The sequence below is a fragment of the Tenrec ecaudatus genome, chromosome 8 (genome assembly GCF_050624435.1).
Source record: "Tenrec ecaudatus isolate mTenEca1 chromosome 8, mTenEca1.hap1, whole genome shotgun sequence".
Taxonomy (NCBI): Eukaryota; Metazoa; Chordata; class Mammalia; order Afrosoricida; family Tenrecidae; genus Tenrec; species Tenrec ecaudatus.
Window position 1 is genome coordinate 89,799,962 of NC_134537.1, and position 16,707 is coordinate 89,816,668.

Sequence of the window (16,707 nt, forward strand, 5' to 3'; positions counted from 1 at the left end):
ACACACTCACGTGGTAGTCAAAGTAGATGACACACTCACGTGGTAGTCAAAGTAGATGACACACTCACGTGGTAGTCAAAGTAGATGACACACTCACGTGGTAGTCAAAGTAGATGACACACTCACGTGGTAGTCAAAGTAGATGACACACTCACGTGGTAGTCAAAGTAGATGACACACTCACGTGGTAGTCAAAGTAGATGACACACTCACGTGGTAGTCAAAGTAGATGACACACTCACGTGGTAGTCAAAGTAGATGACACACTCACGTGGTAGTCAAAGTAGATGACACACTCATGTGGTAGTCAAAGTAGATGACACACTCATGTGGTAGTCAAAGTAGATGACACACTCATGTGGTAGTCAAAGTAGATGACATACTCATGTGGTAGTCAAAGTAGATGACATACTCATGTGGTAGTCAAAGTAGATGACATACTCATGTGGTAGTCAAAGTAGATGACATACTCATGTGGTAGTCAAAGTAGATGACATACTCATGTGGTAGTCAAAGTAGATGACACACTCATGTGGTAGTCAAAGTAGATGACATACTCACGTGGTAGTCAAAGTAGATGACATACTCATGTGGTAGTCAAAGTAGATGACATACTCATGTGGTAGTCAAAGTAGATGACATACTCATGTGGTAGTCAAAGTAGATGACATACTCATGTGGTAGTCAAAGTAGATGACATACTCATGTGGTGGTCAAAGGCTATGAAAGGGTAAAGAAGGCTTCAAAAAGTTGGTGAGAAAAGTCCATGATCTTTTCATTCCACACTCCCACGAATTTTTGAAGCTCCGTTGTATCCAATGTCTCCTTCCTCCCTCTTCTCCAGCTCCTCTCAAAACAAGTCTATAGATTTCTCATTTCCCGAGGACTCTGAGACACTCTTTTCCATGTTAACCAATCACCCTCACACACTTCGCGTTTAAAGAACGGTTAGCAGATGTCATACACAGTTCTGTACTGTTTGGTTACATTTTAATTTTATGTTCCATATCAGCATATAGCTTCCTTTTGCCACATTTGTTAAAATAAAAAAGTTTCCTAGTACTCCATTGTTTGGATGTACCACAGTTCATTAACTCGTGTCCTGCTGATGAACATTTAAGCTTTCTAATACTGCAGTATACAGAGTGCTGCAGTGAGTGCCCTTGCAAGTACAGTCCACACGTCTCCAAACACAGCCACAGGGTTAGGGCGTGAGGAATTGCAAGAAACCCTCCTGGATCGAAGGTTATTTGTACCTTTAAATGAGAGGTATTACTAAATTGGAATTTATAGTCTCTCAATGATAAATGTGTAATTTTTTCCCTAAGCAATGTAGAGAGAAGTAAGATTGGAATGATTCCTTCATATTAGTAACTGGAAAACTTGGCAGGAAGGGCAAAAGCTTGCTTAGAAGAGTGCTAAACCTGATGGCAAAATGAATTTTATGGTGATGATTACTATTGTTTCAGACACAATTTCATGGACGCATCATTTTTAGTTAATTAAGTTACTCTGGGGGGACTAAATGCTTGTATTATTTGTCAGAACAAAATTGGTAGGCTAAAAAATGTATACTTCAGGCTTTCCTCTCACTGGCATTGAGTCCCTTTTGACTCACAGTAAAACTCCAGGGCAGAGTAGCACTGCCCCTGTGGATTTCCAGGACTGTAACTTTTTATGGAAGTTGAAAGCCTCATCTTTCTCCCATAGAACGGCTGACCTTCAGGTGAGCAACCTAACACATCATCTACTGTACTACCAGGATTCCTCAAGCTTCCCTAGACCACCCTCTTTATGAATGGCAAAGACACAGCAAAAACCTGAAGTGCCTTTGGGCTAAGTACGTTTGAAGCCCAGTCTTGTTCTTTTTTCCTCTTTGCCTGTATAACAGAGGTTCAAATACCTGGAGAGCTTTAAAAAAAATAAGCCATCTTTATTTCAAAACGAGTCTATAGATGATGTTTGGGAACAGGTAGTCTAGGTAATTTGGAATCAGCTGGCAACTTTGAAGCAATGCAGAATTTCTTATCTTGCTAAGTGCATTATGCTTACTAGGGCATATCTGATATAATAAAAACCAAAAGGAACAGAAAGATCTTCCTGCCTCCTTGTAATAAACTATTTCAACAGCCTTCTCCAACAGCATTCCCTATATTACATGCGTTCAGGATATAACATACTGCTTAAAAGTCTGATAAAGTGGGGGCCCAGCCCCAATCCCAATTATGTGGACCGCCCCCCCAAGAAGAATTCACTTCAGAGGACAGCACTGAAGCTACAGCTCAGGGAGAGGGGCATATCTGTTCAGAGCACATAGGAGCAAACGAAGAGGGACCGAGGGAGAGTGGAACACGTCCTGGCCCATCAAGCCCTGAGGACGATGTTCTTGCTCAGAGCAGCCAATGCACAGGGGACCACAGGGCCGGCCCCACCACAAGACATGACACCCCCTCACTTACCCACAGCGCTACAGTGCAGAATTGTGCCTGATCTGACCCCACCACACCAGGGTGAAACACTAAGGGCGTGCAACGGAGTAGCAAGGGGAGCAAAGCAATGAAGTCCCTGGGGAATACCAAAAATAGACTTTGGTCAACAAACAGACCTGGAACTATTTATAGGCTTTTAAAAAATCATTTTGTTGTTGTTGTTTGTTTTCTTTTGCTGTTTTGTTTTGCTCCACGTTGTTTTTGTGCTTATTATTGTCTCTGCATGTCTACCTAGATATGATAGGCAGGATAAACAACCCAGAGGATAAACAACGGGGCCAAAGGTTAGGAGTGGGAGACACACAGGAGAGGTGGAGGAAGGGGAAAGAAAGGGGCGTGTAAAGCAACCCAGGGACAAGGGAACAAATGATCTAAAATCGATGGTGAGGAGGGTTTAGGAGGCCTGGTCGACCTTGATCAAGGGCAATGTAACTGAGAGGCATTACTAAAACCCGAATGAAGGCTGAGCATGATAGTGGGACAAGAGGGAAAGTAAAAGGAAATAGAGGAAAAAACTAGGAGGCAAAGGGCACTTATAGAGGTCTAAATACAGGCATGTACATATGTAAATATATTTATATATGAGGTTGGGTAAATAGATCTATGTGCATATATTTATAGGTTCAGTATTAAGGTAGAGCAGATGGACATTGGGCCTCCACTCAAGTACCCCCTCAATGCAAGAATACTTTGTTCTATTAAATTGGCATTCTATGATGCTCACCTTCCCGACACAATCACTGAAGACAAAGCAGGTGCATAAGCAAATGTGGTGAAGAAAGCTGATGGTGCCTGGCTATCAAAAGATACAGCATCTGGGTTCTTCAAGGCTTGAAGATAAACAAGCAGCCATCTAGCTCAGAAGCAACAAAGGCCACTTGGAAGAAGCACACCAGCCTGCGTGATCATGAGGTGTCAATGGGATCAGCTATCAGGCATTAAAGACCCAGAACAAAAAATCATATTGATGTGAATGAGGGGGAGGGTAGAGTGGGGACCCAAGCCCATCTGTAGACAATTAGATATCTCCTTACAGCAGGGTCAAAAGGAAGAGACGAGCCAGTCAGGGTACAATATAACACCAATGAAACATACAACTTTCCTATAGTTCTTTAATGCTTCCTCTCCCCCACTATCATGACCCCAATTCTACCTTGCAAATCCGGCTACACCAGAGGATGTACATACATACAGCTAAGAGCTGGAAACACAGGGAATCCAGGACAGATAAACCCCTCAGGACCAATAGAGTGTAGTGATACCAGGCAGGTAAGGGAAAGGTGGGGGAGAAAAGGGGAACAGATCACACGATCTACACATAACCACCTCCTATGGGGACGGAAAACAGAAAAGTGGGTGAAGGGAGATATTGGTCAGTGTAAGACATGAAAAAAAATTAATAAATTATCAAGGGTTCATGAGGGAGGGAGGGGGGAGAGGGAGGGAAAAAATGAGCTGATACCAAGGGCTCAAGTAGAAAGAAAATGCTTCTGAAAATGACGATGGCAACAAATGTACATATGTGCTTGACACAATGGATATATGATATGTATGGATTGTGATAAGGGCTGTATGAGCCCCCAATAAAATGACTTTAAAAATAGTAATAATAATAATAATACTTTTTTTGTAAAAAGTTTGGTAAAATCTACTCCTGCTTCCTTTCTTCCTTTGGTCACACGGCGAAAGAACTTACCTATAGAAATACGAGCACCCTCGGACAGTGTTGTGGGTATAGTACTCCGAGGTCTTCTCACTGCCATAATCCTCCGAGGGGTCAGACCAAAGCAGGTCACACACTGGCCCAAAGGCTGGCGGCTCTTTAAACCTGTCTAACTAGAAGACACACAAAAGCCAAAAGAGAAAAACATCGTGAAAACAAAAGAGCTCTTGGAAATTGGTATGGGTCAAGAGAGAAGGCATCACTGAGTCCCCCAAAGCTCTTCCTGAAGGAAAACACTAGTAAATTATAACTACTTGGGATCAAACTGACCATAGCAACTCAGGAGAGGAGATAGGAAGCATAGGGCAATGAGTTTATATTCATGGAGAAGGAGGGTCCAAACGAGTACACAGCTCCAAGGATATAATCAAGGCCACTGAGCTGTACGTGCAGACATGATTGAATTGGTACATGTTTTGCTGTGTGTATACTCTCAATGAAATAAAGATTTTACATCAACAAATTCCAGATGTGCATTTTCTTGTCATTTTTCTCTAATAAATGCCTCTGTCATATAGACATAGTTGGGAAAGGACACTTTTTACATCGTCATCTTTAAACAGTATTCAGATCATACGAATGTAAAACTCAAATTTTATAGAGCTCAACCATTATTTATAAAGATTATTCAAAATTAACTTCAACTGCCTAGCGAGCCAATATTACCATGCAGGCAGGTTTTGACAATAATATACTGCTCTTTTACTGCATTTCAACAAGAATGTCTTCATTTGAAGAATGCTATTTTGATGCTATTTTCTTTGATACATGACTTGTTAACTTTCATTTCTACTCTCTGTAGTGGAGGCATTTCAATACAACTTAAAATAACTTACTTTCCTCCTCCAGTTGCTGATTTAGTTAAAAGCATAAAAGCCAAGGCAAACAAGTAACAGGACTAGCTGCGTGCTGAGAAGGGGACTTCCACTAAGTGAAAGGGGAGTTTTTCAGTGATACAATTCTGAATTATACAGTTCAGGACAGAAAAGGTAAATTCTGGTTATTTAAAAGATAATGAGGCAGCAGGAAAGGCAGTGCAGGCTGTATGACAAGCCCCACATTGAAAAGAATTAACTTTAATCCAGAGAAAAGTTGTGTACGTAAGAGAATATGTAGTTCTAGTCCCTGTATGAGATAGGGTCGTGCAGAACAAGGTAAGTGAAAAATGACTGAGCATCAAGTATTGCGAAGCACGAAGAAGCAGACTCTGGGCCATAGTTATCGCTGAGTCAGCTGGTGCAGCAAAGAAACTGTGCATCCACACCGTCAAAGACACGGAATTGCAGAGCACTGGTCTCAACTTGGCCATTGCATCAAGAAACAAGATGACTAAGAAGGTAAGTAATTTGGTCAAGGTTACATAATTAATAGCTAGAATGGGATTCGAATCCCGGTTTATTTGCTTGAGAAAGTACCAGGGTTATAAGCAAAGAATGTTATGTGTTGAGTCAGGAAAAGCACAAACTTTACAAAAAGTTATGGAAATTTTCTGAAAGGTATCAAAATGGTAAGAGCAGTTAACGTTCAATAATGGGCTTGCTGAGTACTTCTATTTTCTTATTTCTGATTTTCTGTATTTAAAAATGTTCAGTAGAAACACCACGTTAGCTGACTGTAGTAAAAAGTACACTAAAACACGTATTACATGAAAGATCACTTACTTTCCTAATGTCATCTAAGGAATTGATTTCCGGAGACATCCCTCCATGCACACACAAAAACTGCTGATTTAAGAGGGCAGCAAGAGGAAGGCAGTCAAACGTTTCCATGCATGCATCATACACTTCTTCCGAGTATTTGATTCGACCTATTGGAGAAGAAATGAAGTTAAAAACAGAAAAGGTAAGATCTAACATAAATGCAGAAGGTTGTAAGCCAAGAGACTAGGAAGCTCATTTCAGAAGCTATTTATGTTGGGAAAACTTGAAACCATCTCGGTAAAGATGTTCTTTGAAAGCTGTAGATGTGAAGGGTTAGAAAACCTTTCTCTTTCGTTATAGCAGCGGTTCTCAGCCTTCCTAACGCCACGACCCTTTCACACAGCTCCTCATGTGGTCACCCCCCAACCATAACATGATTTTCGTTACTACTTCATAGCTGTAATTTTGCTACTATTATGAATTGGGTGACCCCTGTGAAAGGGTCGTTTGACCCCCAAAGGGGTCGCGACCCACAGGTTGAGAACCACTTCTTTACAGACAGATTTGACCTTGGATTAACTTTCTTGCTTTGCTCCCCTGGAAACTGTATGAAACTGACTGTCAACAAGGCTTTTGGTAAAAGTGATTCAATTAGCAAACGGAATCCTAACTATAAATACCTGGTGGGAAGCTATAGCTGTGGGCTTTTCTGAGGGAGGTGACTCATAATTGGGATGTCCCAGGCTGAGACTCTGGAGGGCAGCCACGTGAGGCTTCCTGAACTAGGTTGGCTCTGACTCTGCTCCAATGTGAGTATTGTTTCCTTACTTGTCAGTAGTATCTGCTATAAATTATCCAGGAAGAACAGGTCATGGAATAATAAAGCGGAACACTGAAGATGGGCTTTAAAGAGAAAGGGAAGGTTTTCTTTGCCCTTGATCTTGGCTTTCAAAAGCCAAGTCATGCATGGGAGTGAATGCTGGTAGAAAGGGCCAGAAGCCACACGGGTGGGCAGCTCTGTAAAACTGTGAGTTTGTTCTCTTCCAAGACTCCATGAAGCTGTGGCCGAGTCCAGCAAATCAACGGAATAAAAGCCCTATCTAGTGAGCAGGAATGAAGGTGCCCTGGACACAGGTGTGTAACCCGTTGGGCTGCTAACCACAAGATCTACCAGCTACTCCACTGGAGACAGAGATTCCCAAACCCACAGAGGCAGCGCCTCTGTGTCCTCTAGAGCCGCTAGGCGTCAGTGAGTGAGTCTGATTTTATGTTGGTAATTATTCTGTATTTTCCTTTGTGTACTCCTAGCTTTTAGAAAAGAAAAAGGAGAGAGAGAGAGAGATCTCAGGGTGTGGCCTTGGCAAGGTATGGAGTCTGAAGGTGAAGGGCGATGGGCCAGACTGGGCCAGCGTGCAGTCGAGGGGTGGCCGGAAAGATCACAAAGAGATTGCCTGAAGGGATTGTATCAATCAGTGGACCACACTTACGGTTCTGAGATCCTTCCACCCCTGAACACGCAGAGATTCTCTTTTCTTTGCCAGCACTGGGGGATCAGGGTTTGGGTTTATTGCCTTTCCTAGCACTTTGTGTTGCTACAGCAGTGTGGTGACCTGGCTCCTGGTGACCAGGTGGGGCAGAGAAGAACTGTGCTCCAAAGGTTTTTAAGGGCAGAATTTTAAGAAGTGGAGCACCAAATCTTTATTCCGAACCACCTCTAGGTGGACTCAAATCGCCAAACTTTCAGTTCGCAACTGAATTTGTTAACTGTTTGCACTATTTGGGGACTCCTTTTCAAAGCTGCTTTGAGCTAAACACTAAAATGGAATTTCTTTGAAAGAGTTTTAAGTTCACATAGAAACGGGAATTTGGATGGCTTATTATGCCATGTCCATAAATGATCTCACATTGATAAAATATTTCTCAACTCTAAGAATGACATACGCAAAAATTCCTGCGGCCTATTCCCAAAAGGATGCCAAGTCAAGGTAGAAATGACAAATAGTATAGGAGGTCAAAAATAAAAATAAAGCAAAAGGAAGTTTATATTATTAGGTTACTAAACTGGGTTGTAAATATTACCATTTTAAAAGTATACAAATATGCTGTAAAAATACCAAAATTTTAATTTTTTCCTCAAGTGTAAGACTGAAAATTATATTTCTCCTTGACTTGGTTTTATGATGTTTTCTAAATTTTTATGAATAATCTTTGTATAACAATATCTGCTATTATATTACCTTTATTATCAAAAGTCCTTAAAGGCTCACAATGGAGCCACCAGTGTGCTAAGCATCTTACACAGCATATTGGTTGCAAGATGGGTGCTGGAACTGGACTCACTCCCTGACGTCCAGTTCCAGCCACATCACTAATCGTGATGTGACCTTGTCCAATTGATTTCACCCTCTGTGAACTGGTTTCCTCATCTATAAAACGGGCACAATAGTATTATCTACTTGCATGATCGGATTGCTTTGAGACTTAAATAAGTTCATTTCTGTGTAAAATTCAGGTGTTCTACTTTCATTATAAATATTACAAAACATAACATAAAACAACGATTTCTAGAATGAAAGAAAAAGGCACCACAGCTACAGGCTCATCCTAATACAAGGTCTAACTAGGAACAATAATATTAACACAACAATTTCCCCATGTTGCTGACACCAGAGCTAGATGTTACTTGGCTACCACCAACTGCTCTGGAAGGGATCATGTTAGAAGGCAGTGGGAGAAAGTGTGGAACAGAACTGAAAGTCATAAAAAAAAAAAAAGACCAGGCTAATGACTCAGATAAAGACTGGTGGAACCCTGAAGACCACAGCCATTCACTTCTAGTGAAGTCTGGAAGTGCACTCACCCCACGACCCTACTCATAGCCAGACAAGGGGAAGGTCTAGTTGGATAAAGAAAGCATTGGGGAGGTCCCACCCCTTACACTGATCAACCATTTGGGATCAAATGGCAGCATTTACCTAAGGACAAAGTTCAGAGGGTTAGGGCAGGAGGGGGAGTGGAAATGGGAGACCCAAGAAGGAAGTAGAAAGAGTGGTGCTCCACTGTGAGAACCACAATTCATACTAAAGGACGTGTGCTCTGATGCAGTGCTGGGCCTGCTCAAGTTTCAACATGTTCTGTATTGTCGCTTTGTTTTGTTTTGGTCTTGTTTCTTCACAGTGGCGTGTATCTCAGAGGCGCTATGCCATTGAAGCTGTGTTGTATGTTTTTCTGTTTTCTAGTCTATGAAACCCAGGACTGATAAACCTATAGGGACGGCAAGTAGAACAAGGGTTGGGTGGGGAGGGGACGGCAAAAGGGAGACGATGTCAAGGAGTACAGAGAGAAAAAGAATATTTGGAAACTGATTGTGGAAGCAATTGTACAATTCTGCTTAACATGAGTGAACTATGGAATAGTATATGTAATAACTCATAATTAATAATAAAATTTAAAATACATATATATTTTTTCAAAGAAGTGTATATACACTACTGAATAGAAAATGGATTTGCTCTGTAAAGTTTTACCCAATTCACAAGAGTTAAACAAAAAATCAGGAAAGATGTATATCAGGGTTGTAAAACAAATGCAAAATACAAAAAATAATTTTTCACAAAATTATCTGAAACTAATTTTTTTTAATCACTCAAATTCATAAGAAATCACCACCTGGTATAATTGTTTTATTTTTTATTGGCTTTAATTAAAAAAATAGGTCATACACATTGGCATGGTTCAAAATTGAGACGTTCTAAAAGGTATACAGTGAATGGTTGTCACGTACTCCTCTCTGAGCAGCCAATAGTACCTGTTTCTTGGGTATTTTTGCATATGCTAAGTATATCCATGTGTATATACACTATGTACATACATGGGGAAAACTGCACTTACATGCAGATTTACACATTCACTCTTTTCACAACTCCTTTCGATTTCTACATAAATGGTAGCATATGTACACTAGTTTGAATTTGCTTTTGGTACTTATTAGATTTTCGAAAGCATGCCACACCTTTTTATGATGAGTTTTCTCTTTTTAAAAATATCTATGTGGCCTGACATAGAGTTAATAGCAAAGTGGGTTCGAGATGCATGGGAAGACATTCCAGAAGACATGGTGCGACGTGCCTTCCAGAAATGTAGTATTAGTAATGCTATGGATGGCAGTGAAGCCTGCGCTTTGTATGAAAATGACAGCAGGGATGGTGATGACGGCGATCTCTGTGAGGAGAGCGTTTATGATGACCTCACACCAGCTAAAGCTCTGCATTGGGATACGGGTGATGATGAGGAATCCAGTTTAGAAGGATTTTAACTCTTTACATTTTAGCTTGGTTGCTGATTGAGCTCAGGGAATAGTAGTACTCTTAAGGTATCATTGTTGATACCTTATTGTTTTTGTTGAACCTATTTTCCACTTACTGTGCTGGTTTACTAATGTTAAATGACTTGTTGTCCTTTTATTTATGTTTTTTATTTAAAATAAATATTTAAATACATTACCCCCCAAAAAAATATCTATATGGTACTTCTCTTTATAAATCTATTGTAATCTAGCCAGACTAGTATTTTGCTACTACTAATAATGCTGCAATGAGCAAAGACAAAGACATATAATATTTGTTTACCACAGGAACACTGTTTTATTAGCAAAAATTATGAGTTTCTCTAATCTACTTACTTTTGAAACTCGAACCCAGAGCAATGAGGTGAAATCATAAAAGCACTAGGCTTCTTTTCCCAAGCACATAAAGGAAAATAAATGTTTTTTCAAAGACAAATGGTTATGTCAAAAATTAAATATTACTGTCCTTTGCAACTCAAATTACTTCTGCATTTGAAAGAAGAAAAAGGTAAAAAAAATCCTCCCAGTACAAAGCAATTTAAGAACTGATGTGACAAAGAAAAGGCCCTCCTCCCGTTGGAGACATGACAAGGCTCCAGCTGCACAATCTGCAAGGAGGCTTCACTGGGCAGTAATTATAAGCTGCTGATTCCAAGAACCAGAGTGGCCCTTTAAGAGATCAGCTGATCCATGCCAATAGCCATGCAAGCTGCACACATGGTTGTTTCTTTTTTGGTTTTGCCTGGTTCTTTCTTATGTAAAAATCATTTAAATTACATTTAAATGTACGCTTGTTCCAAGATTTCTGTACACTTCAGATGCAGTGTCAGAGTGAAGCAGAAATGGTATCTTGGTAGATAAAAGAAAAAAGTGAGCAATCTAATTTACAGTTGAAGCACATGAAAAGGCAAACAGCCAAGATAAGAAATTCCATGCAAAAATGAGATGCTTAAGATGTTCCCTGGACCTATTGCTCCCTCTCTAAAAATAACATCAACCAATTTTACTAGTCAAAATAAAAACGCCAATAAAACACAACGTTAGATAAAATGTAAAAAATGCTGCACCACAACTTAACAACACTAAAACAAATAACCCAAGCAGGAGATGGGCAAAGGGCCTGGATACACTTCTCAGCAGAGGACATTCAAAAGGCCACCAAAGAACTGGGAAGATGCTCAACATCATTAGCCATCAGAAAGTCGCTAGTCAAAACCCTAATGGCTATCGTTTCGCTCCCACCAGGATGGCAAAGGTCAAAGAAAAGGGGAAAAAAAGACCCAGAAAATAACAAATTGGCATTCTTTTGCATTACTAGAAAGAAGGCAAAACGGTAGAGCTGCAGTGAAAAACAGCATAGCAATTTTCCACAAAACTGAAAACAGAGCTACCATATCACCCTGTAATTCTCCTAGGTAAATCAGCACACTAAAGAACACACAAACTTGGAAACTGAGACTTGTATGCCAACGTTCAGGGCAGCCCTATTCACAACAGTCAAAAAAGGGGGAAAGAGGCGAAAAGTCCAACAGTGATGGCTACACAAAATGTGATGCGTGCATACAACTGAGTACCACACAGCTGAGAGGGGAGCAACCTGGATACACCCTACAATGTAGCTGGAGATTAAGTCAACCACCCAAGGGCAAATGTTTCTTGACCTTATTTATATATAAAGATAAGGATAGGCAAATATACAGAGATGGAAAAATCACATGGATTAAAGGAAGGGTTACCTATGTGATCAATGTAATTGCCATCAAGAAGTTGCACACTGGTAAAAAGTATAATTTGTAAAAGTGGTGTGGTAATACCACATGGGATCTGAAGGTTTATGGTCATATTTTCACGGGACTTCCCAGACGATTGGCCTACAAACGTGGTTAACGCGGCTGTTCTACTTCCTAGTTTGCTGTATCATGCCTGTGGTCTTAAAAGCTTGCAAGTGACCATTCAAGCTACAACCACTGATCTCTATTTACAGAAACAAGAGAGAAGTGAAATCCTGAGCAGAGAATCCCTCCACACTCTGCTCAGACCTCCAACTACAGAAACTGTGAGCTTAATTTTTCCTAAAGTGTCTTGTTGTAAGCTGTGAAACGCGTGGTGGTTTGTGGAATAGCAATAGAAACTAGTCCAGGCTGCATGCAGCATTCCTGGGAGTCACGCTGCTGGGTCAAGGGATGTGCACTGAACATTGCTACAGCTCTTGCACCAGCAAGCTTCAAATGTTTTACCACAATTTAAATCATTCGTTGATGTTAGCTGGCAGGGAGTCGCTCCTGACTCATGGTGACCTCATACATAACAGAACAAAACTCCCGTGTCCATAATCACAGGGTTTACTCCAGTAAATCCCCACGAGCTGGAATGATATGTAGCTTTCCCACTGACAGCTGACTTTTCTGTCAGAAACATTGTTTAAAGGGTGCATATGGCAGAATTTAATCAACTTTCCTTTCAGGCTCTGTACCAAGAGGGAGACTGTCATTACAATGCAGAATAGCTATGTAGGTGATAGTCAAATTATGTAAAATAATATTTTCAAAAATATTTACTGGTATAAGAAAGCGTCTTATGCTAAGTGAAATGAGCCGTAGACTGAGTGCAAAGAGCAATAGACTAAACAGTACATGTTGGTCCAATCTTGTTTGTAAAATAAATGCAATTCATATGCTTGAACTATTGTAGAACACATTTTTATACAGAGGAAAAATAGAAAACTATATCCCAATGAGTGAGACAATAGTGATATCGCTAGGTGGTATTGTAATGGACAATTTTAAAACCTTCTCTCAGCTTTGTGCTTTCTAAATGTGCCCAATTTATGACTTTATAAATAAAGGGGAGGGGAGGAAATCTAAATTTGTTTTCAAAGTAGTATCTTAAGAAGTGAAGTCTTGATTATTACCAGAAAAAAACAAACAGGAGAGACTTACATTCCATTCGGTTTTGGGTTTTGGGTTTTTTTCCCTAGATCTGATTCACTTGGGCCAGCCTAAAGAGTAAGTAAAAAGGGTCTCAAGAAGTGACCACACTTACATTCCTGTTTGAAGGTGAAGTAATCTGTAAGATGCCTGCATTCATGATTTCCTCGAATTAGAAACAAAGTTTTGGGATGATTAATCTTCAAACTCCATAAATACAGCACACACTGCAAAAACAAACCCAAGGACAAAATTACAAGCAATAAACTTTTGTCAAATGCCACTTATATGCAGAGTTTGCCAGACATTATCAACAATACATTTTATAATATATTATACGCAATTCACAAGCCAAACCTAAGATACTGGCTAACTCAATTTTAAAAGATGTTGCAATGTTTCTCAACAATTTCTGGTGACCCCAACAGTCTATCAGCTGCTTTGCAGGGTCTGACGGTTTCAGATGAAAAAACAATAGAATACTTTTATTTACAGTTTTTTCCATTTGAAAAGATAATGATTTTTTTTCAAAGAAGTCCTACCTTAGGTTATGATGAAGTGAAAAATTGTAATATGCCTCTTTACCCATGCCCATCAAATGTTTGAGTGGGACAATGCAAATAGGTGTGTGATTGATTGGTCAGTTTTGGTTGTAGTCACTCCACGTATAAGACAACCATCTCTGAAGTACAGAGAGAATTGCCAGGACAATCAAGGAAGAAAAGCCACCAGCAACGCACATTCAAAGTCTCTGCCTGAAATGGAAGGGGCCATGCCATGCCAAGACCCTAAGACAGAGCAGAGGAGCAGTGCCAAGACTTTGAGGCAGCGCAGCGGGCAGGCTTCCTGCCAGAGGAAGACATGAGTGAAAGGCTGAGGACTAGAAAGACATAGCTGCTAGCGGAGAGGTGCTGCTGTGGACCCAAGATTGTGTCCTTAATGATCCTGACTTGCGGTCACCTGTTAATTTCTCTACTAAATGCCCACAAGCATGAGTATTATCTGTTAGCTCTGTGTGGCCATTGCAATGAATTACCAAACCCAGCAGAGGAGTCAAGTGCTGTGGGTGGAGCAGTTGTCAGGATAGGTGAAGAAGGATGGAGGGTGGAGGCATGCCTGACCTCTACTTTGTGGCAACTGGCCCTGGGCTGGTGTGGACATGGATTCTCCTCACTTGAGAAGCCAGAGGTCAGATACGGCCACCTCACGGTTTTTGCAGAGGCTTAATGACTACCCAGTCTTGGTTTTTAAGCCATTCTTGGAGTTATTTGGGATGCTGATTCAGAAAGCTGCTTTGTATAGACTATTAATTAGCTCTAGTTTCTTAGATATGATGTTCCACTATATTTTCAATTATTAAAGTCTATAAATTTATTCATTTATTATCCAACTTTGAAATATGAGAAGAATTCAGACCCACAAATTTCAGGGTAAGAAAAAAACAGTAAGAAATATTTGAAAAAGGGACTAGGTATTAAGGGACTTCCAGGGGAGCTGTGTATGGACCCACGGCGGCTAGGTGGTTACACAGTGAGCTTCCTGAAGGGTCATGCATCATCTATGAAGACAATCTGGATCAGTTTGTCTGAAATGACATTCAATTAACAGAGCAGTTTATGTCTTGAAAAGCAAAAAAAAAAAAAAAAGGTTTGATTTTGCTGGTACATATCGAATTTAAAAAGGTAATCAGCAAGTGAAAAGATCATGATCGAGAGCATGAGCTCTGTTCTAAGCACATTTTAAAAGCATACCAACTATTTAAGTATGAACACAGACCTCATTGCTGTTTGTCCAACAAGAAACCGCTCGTAGTGGTTACTCTGCAAAGAACTCGGAGACAGGAGTAGGACAGGGCAGAGACGTTGCCCTAAGGTCTCTGTCATAAACATATTTTATGAAGGCTTAAAAAATAACCCTTTTTATTATGAATTGGGTGCAGGTTTACAGGTCAATTTTCTATTCAGCAAGTCATACATGATTCATACACTCTGCTTCATGTCACTGACTGCAATCCCTACAATGAACACCCCTGGTCCCACTTCCTCCCTCGGCTTCCAGTCCTCCTCCTCCTCCTCCTTTCCTAGCCCTTCAGAACTCTGTCCCTGGGGATTCCGAGTGGTTGGTTATTCTAAGGTAGGCATAGCCCCATAGTGTTGTTGCCCTCACAGACTTGTGTATTGCTGGCATGGGGTGTGGGGTGTGAGTTCGGTTCCAGATCTGAAGAGTGACTAGGGGCCATAGTCCCCGCCCCCCAACCCAAAGGTGGGGTGGGGTAAGGCCTGTTTTACCAGAATCTATACAACTAGTAAGCCTGGCCTTTTTAATTATTTTGAGTTTTGTTCCACATTTTTCTTGAACTTTATCCTGAACCTTCTAATGGGATCCCTTTTTAGGGCAGAGGGCGGTGCTCCAGGGACACGGACTTTAACTTGTCGTTTCCTGCTTCTTTTAAACTTAAACTGGGCTGCTTTTTTAAAATCATCACCAGGGATTAGCTGAGCAGGTCGCTTATGACCAGCTTTTGTTAGAGTATCTTTAAAAGAACTTCTAATAAATGCTGTATTACAAGCATACCATATAAAACTTGGAGAGCCAGATTACGTTTTTCATAGTGACCACATCTGTCTTTCCTGCTATTAGTATTATGTTGCATTTCATTGCCAATGACTTGAAAGTATTTAATAAATCATACAAGAAATAAAAACAGCCCCATAAAGACTACAGCTTATAATTTCGTGTCACAAATGGGGACACAGACTCTAACGTAAAGCAGAATTAATAATTATACTTCTTATAGAGTAATGAAGACTGAAAAAACTGCATGAAGCCCTAGCTCTGAAACAACTTCAATAAAAATATCTTACCTGAATACTAAAGTATATGCTTTATTTAGTAATTATGGTTCTGTGCTGAACCAAAATAAGAGAACCTAGATTCAACGAAGTTGTGGCTAACATGCACACGCTTTGTCATGAGCTTCTGTGGAAAGGCAGAAACAGCAAATAGAGCATTTTGTTTTTCCACATGACTAAGTATGCTGGCTGAAAAGAGTATCCCCATGAGTTTTAAAATAAAGGATGGATTTAAATTTTCTCTGTGACCATTCAAATGACTTGTTGCAATGACATAGCTCATATTGTCCCAAACTAAATAGGAAAATTTCTAGCTTTGACTGTGATATACTTGCTGCCCTAGAATTTGACAGACATATAACATAAATCTCTCCCGGAATTCTCTGAAAAGGCCACCAAATCCCCATAACATCTATACTTTCTACCTAAATCCTGTAATTTTTTTTCATTAAGAGCAGAAATAAGGCAAAAATTATCCACTATCTCTATTATTCAATATTGAAATAACGGTTTTAGTAAATGGAATTAAGACAAAAGGAAATAATTGTGGGCTTAAGAATGGGTAAAAAATAGTTTCTGTTTGAAGATTAGTATAGTAAAATGGAAAGGAGCTCCCGAACAATCAGTGACAGAGCCACTGACGTGTAAAATTGACATGCAAAGTTAATGTCCACTGCTGGATGTTCTGCTGTGGATAATCTTGATAACATCAATAAATAGGACACAATGGC

General features: G+C 40.2%; 1 protein-coding gene across 3 annotated transcripts in view; it reads right to left on the reverse strand.

Moving 5' to 3' along the window:
* Nucleotides 1-16,707, reverse strand: part of PPP3CC (protein phosphatase 3 catalytic subunit gamma) — a 105,397-nt gene that overhangs the window by 32,148 nt on the left and 56,542 nt on the right. For all 3 annotated transcript variants that reach the window (XM_075556542.1, XM_075556541.1, XM_075556540.1), the window contains exons 4-6: nt 13,240-13,351; nt 5,874-6,019; nt 4,186-4,325 (exon numbers count right to left, since the gene is read on the reverse strand). In XM_075556542.1, the coding sequence (XP_075412657.1) occupies nt 4,186-4,325; nt 5,874-6,019; nt 13,240-13,351 (398 nt within the window). The remainder of the gene's footprint in view (nt 1-4,185; nt 4,326-5,873; nt 6,020-13,239; nt 13,352-16,707) is intronic.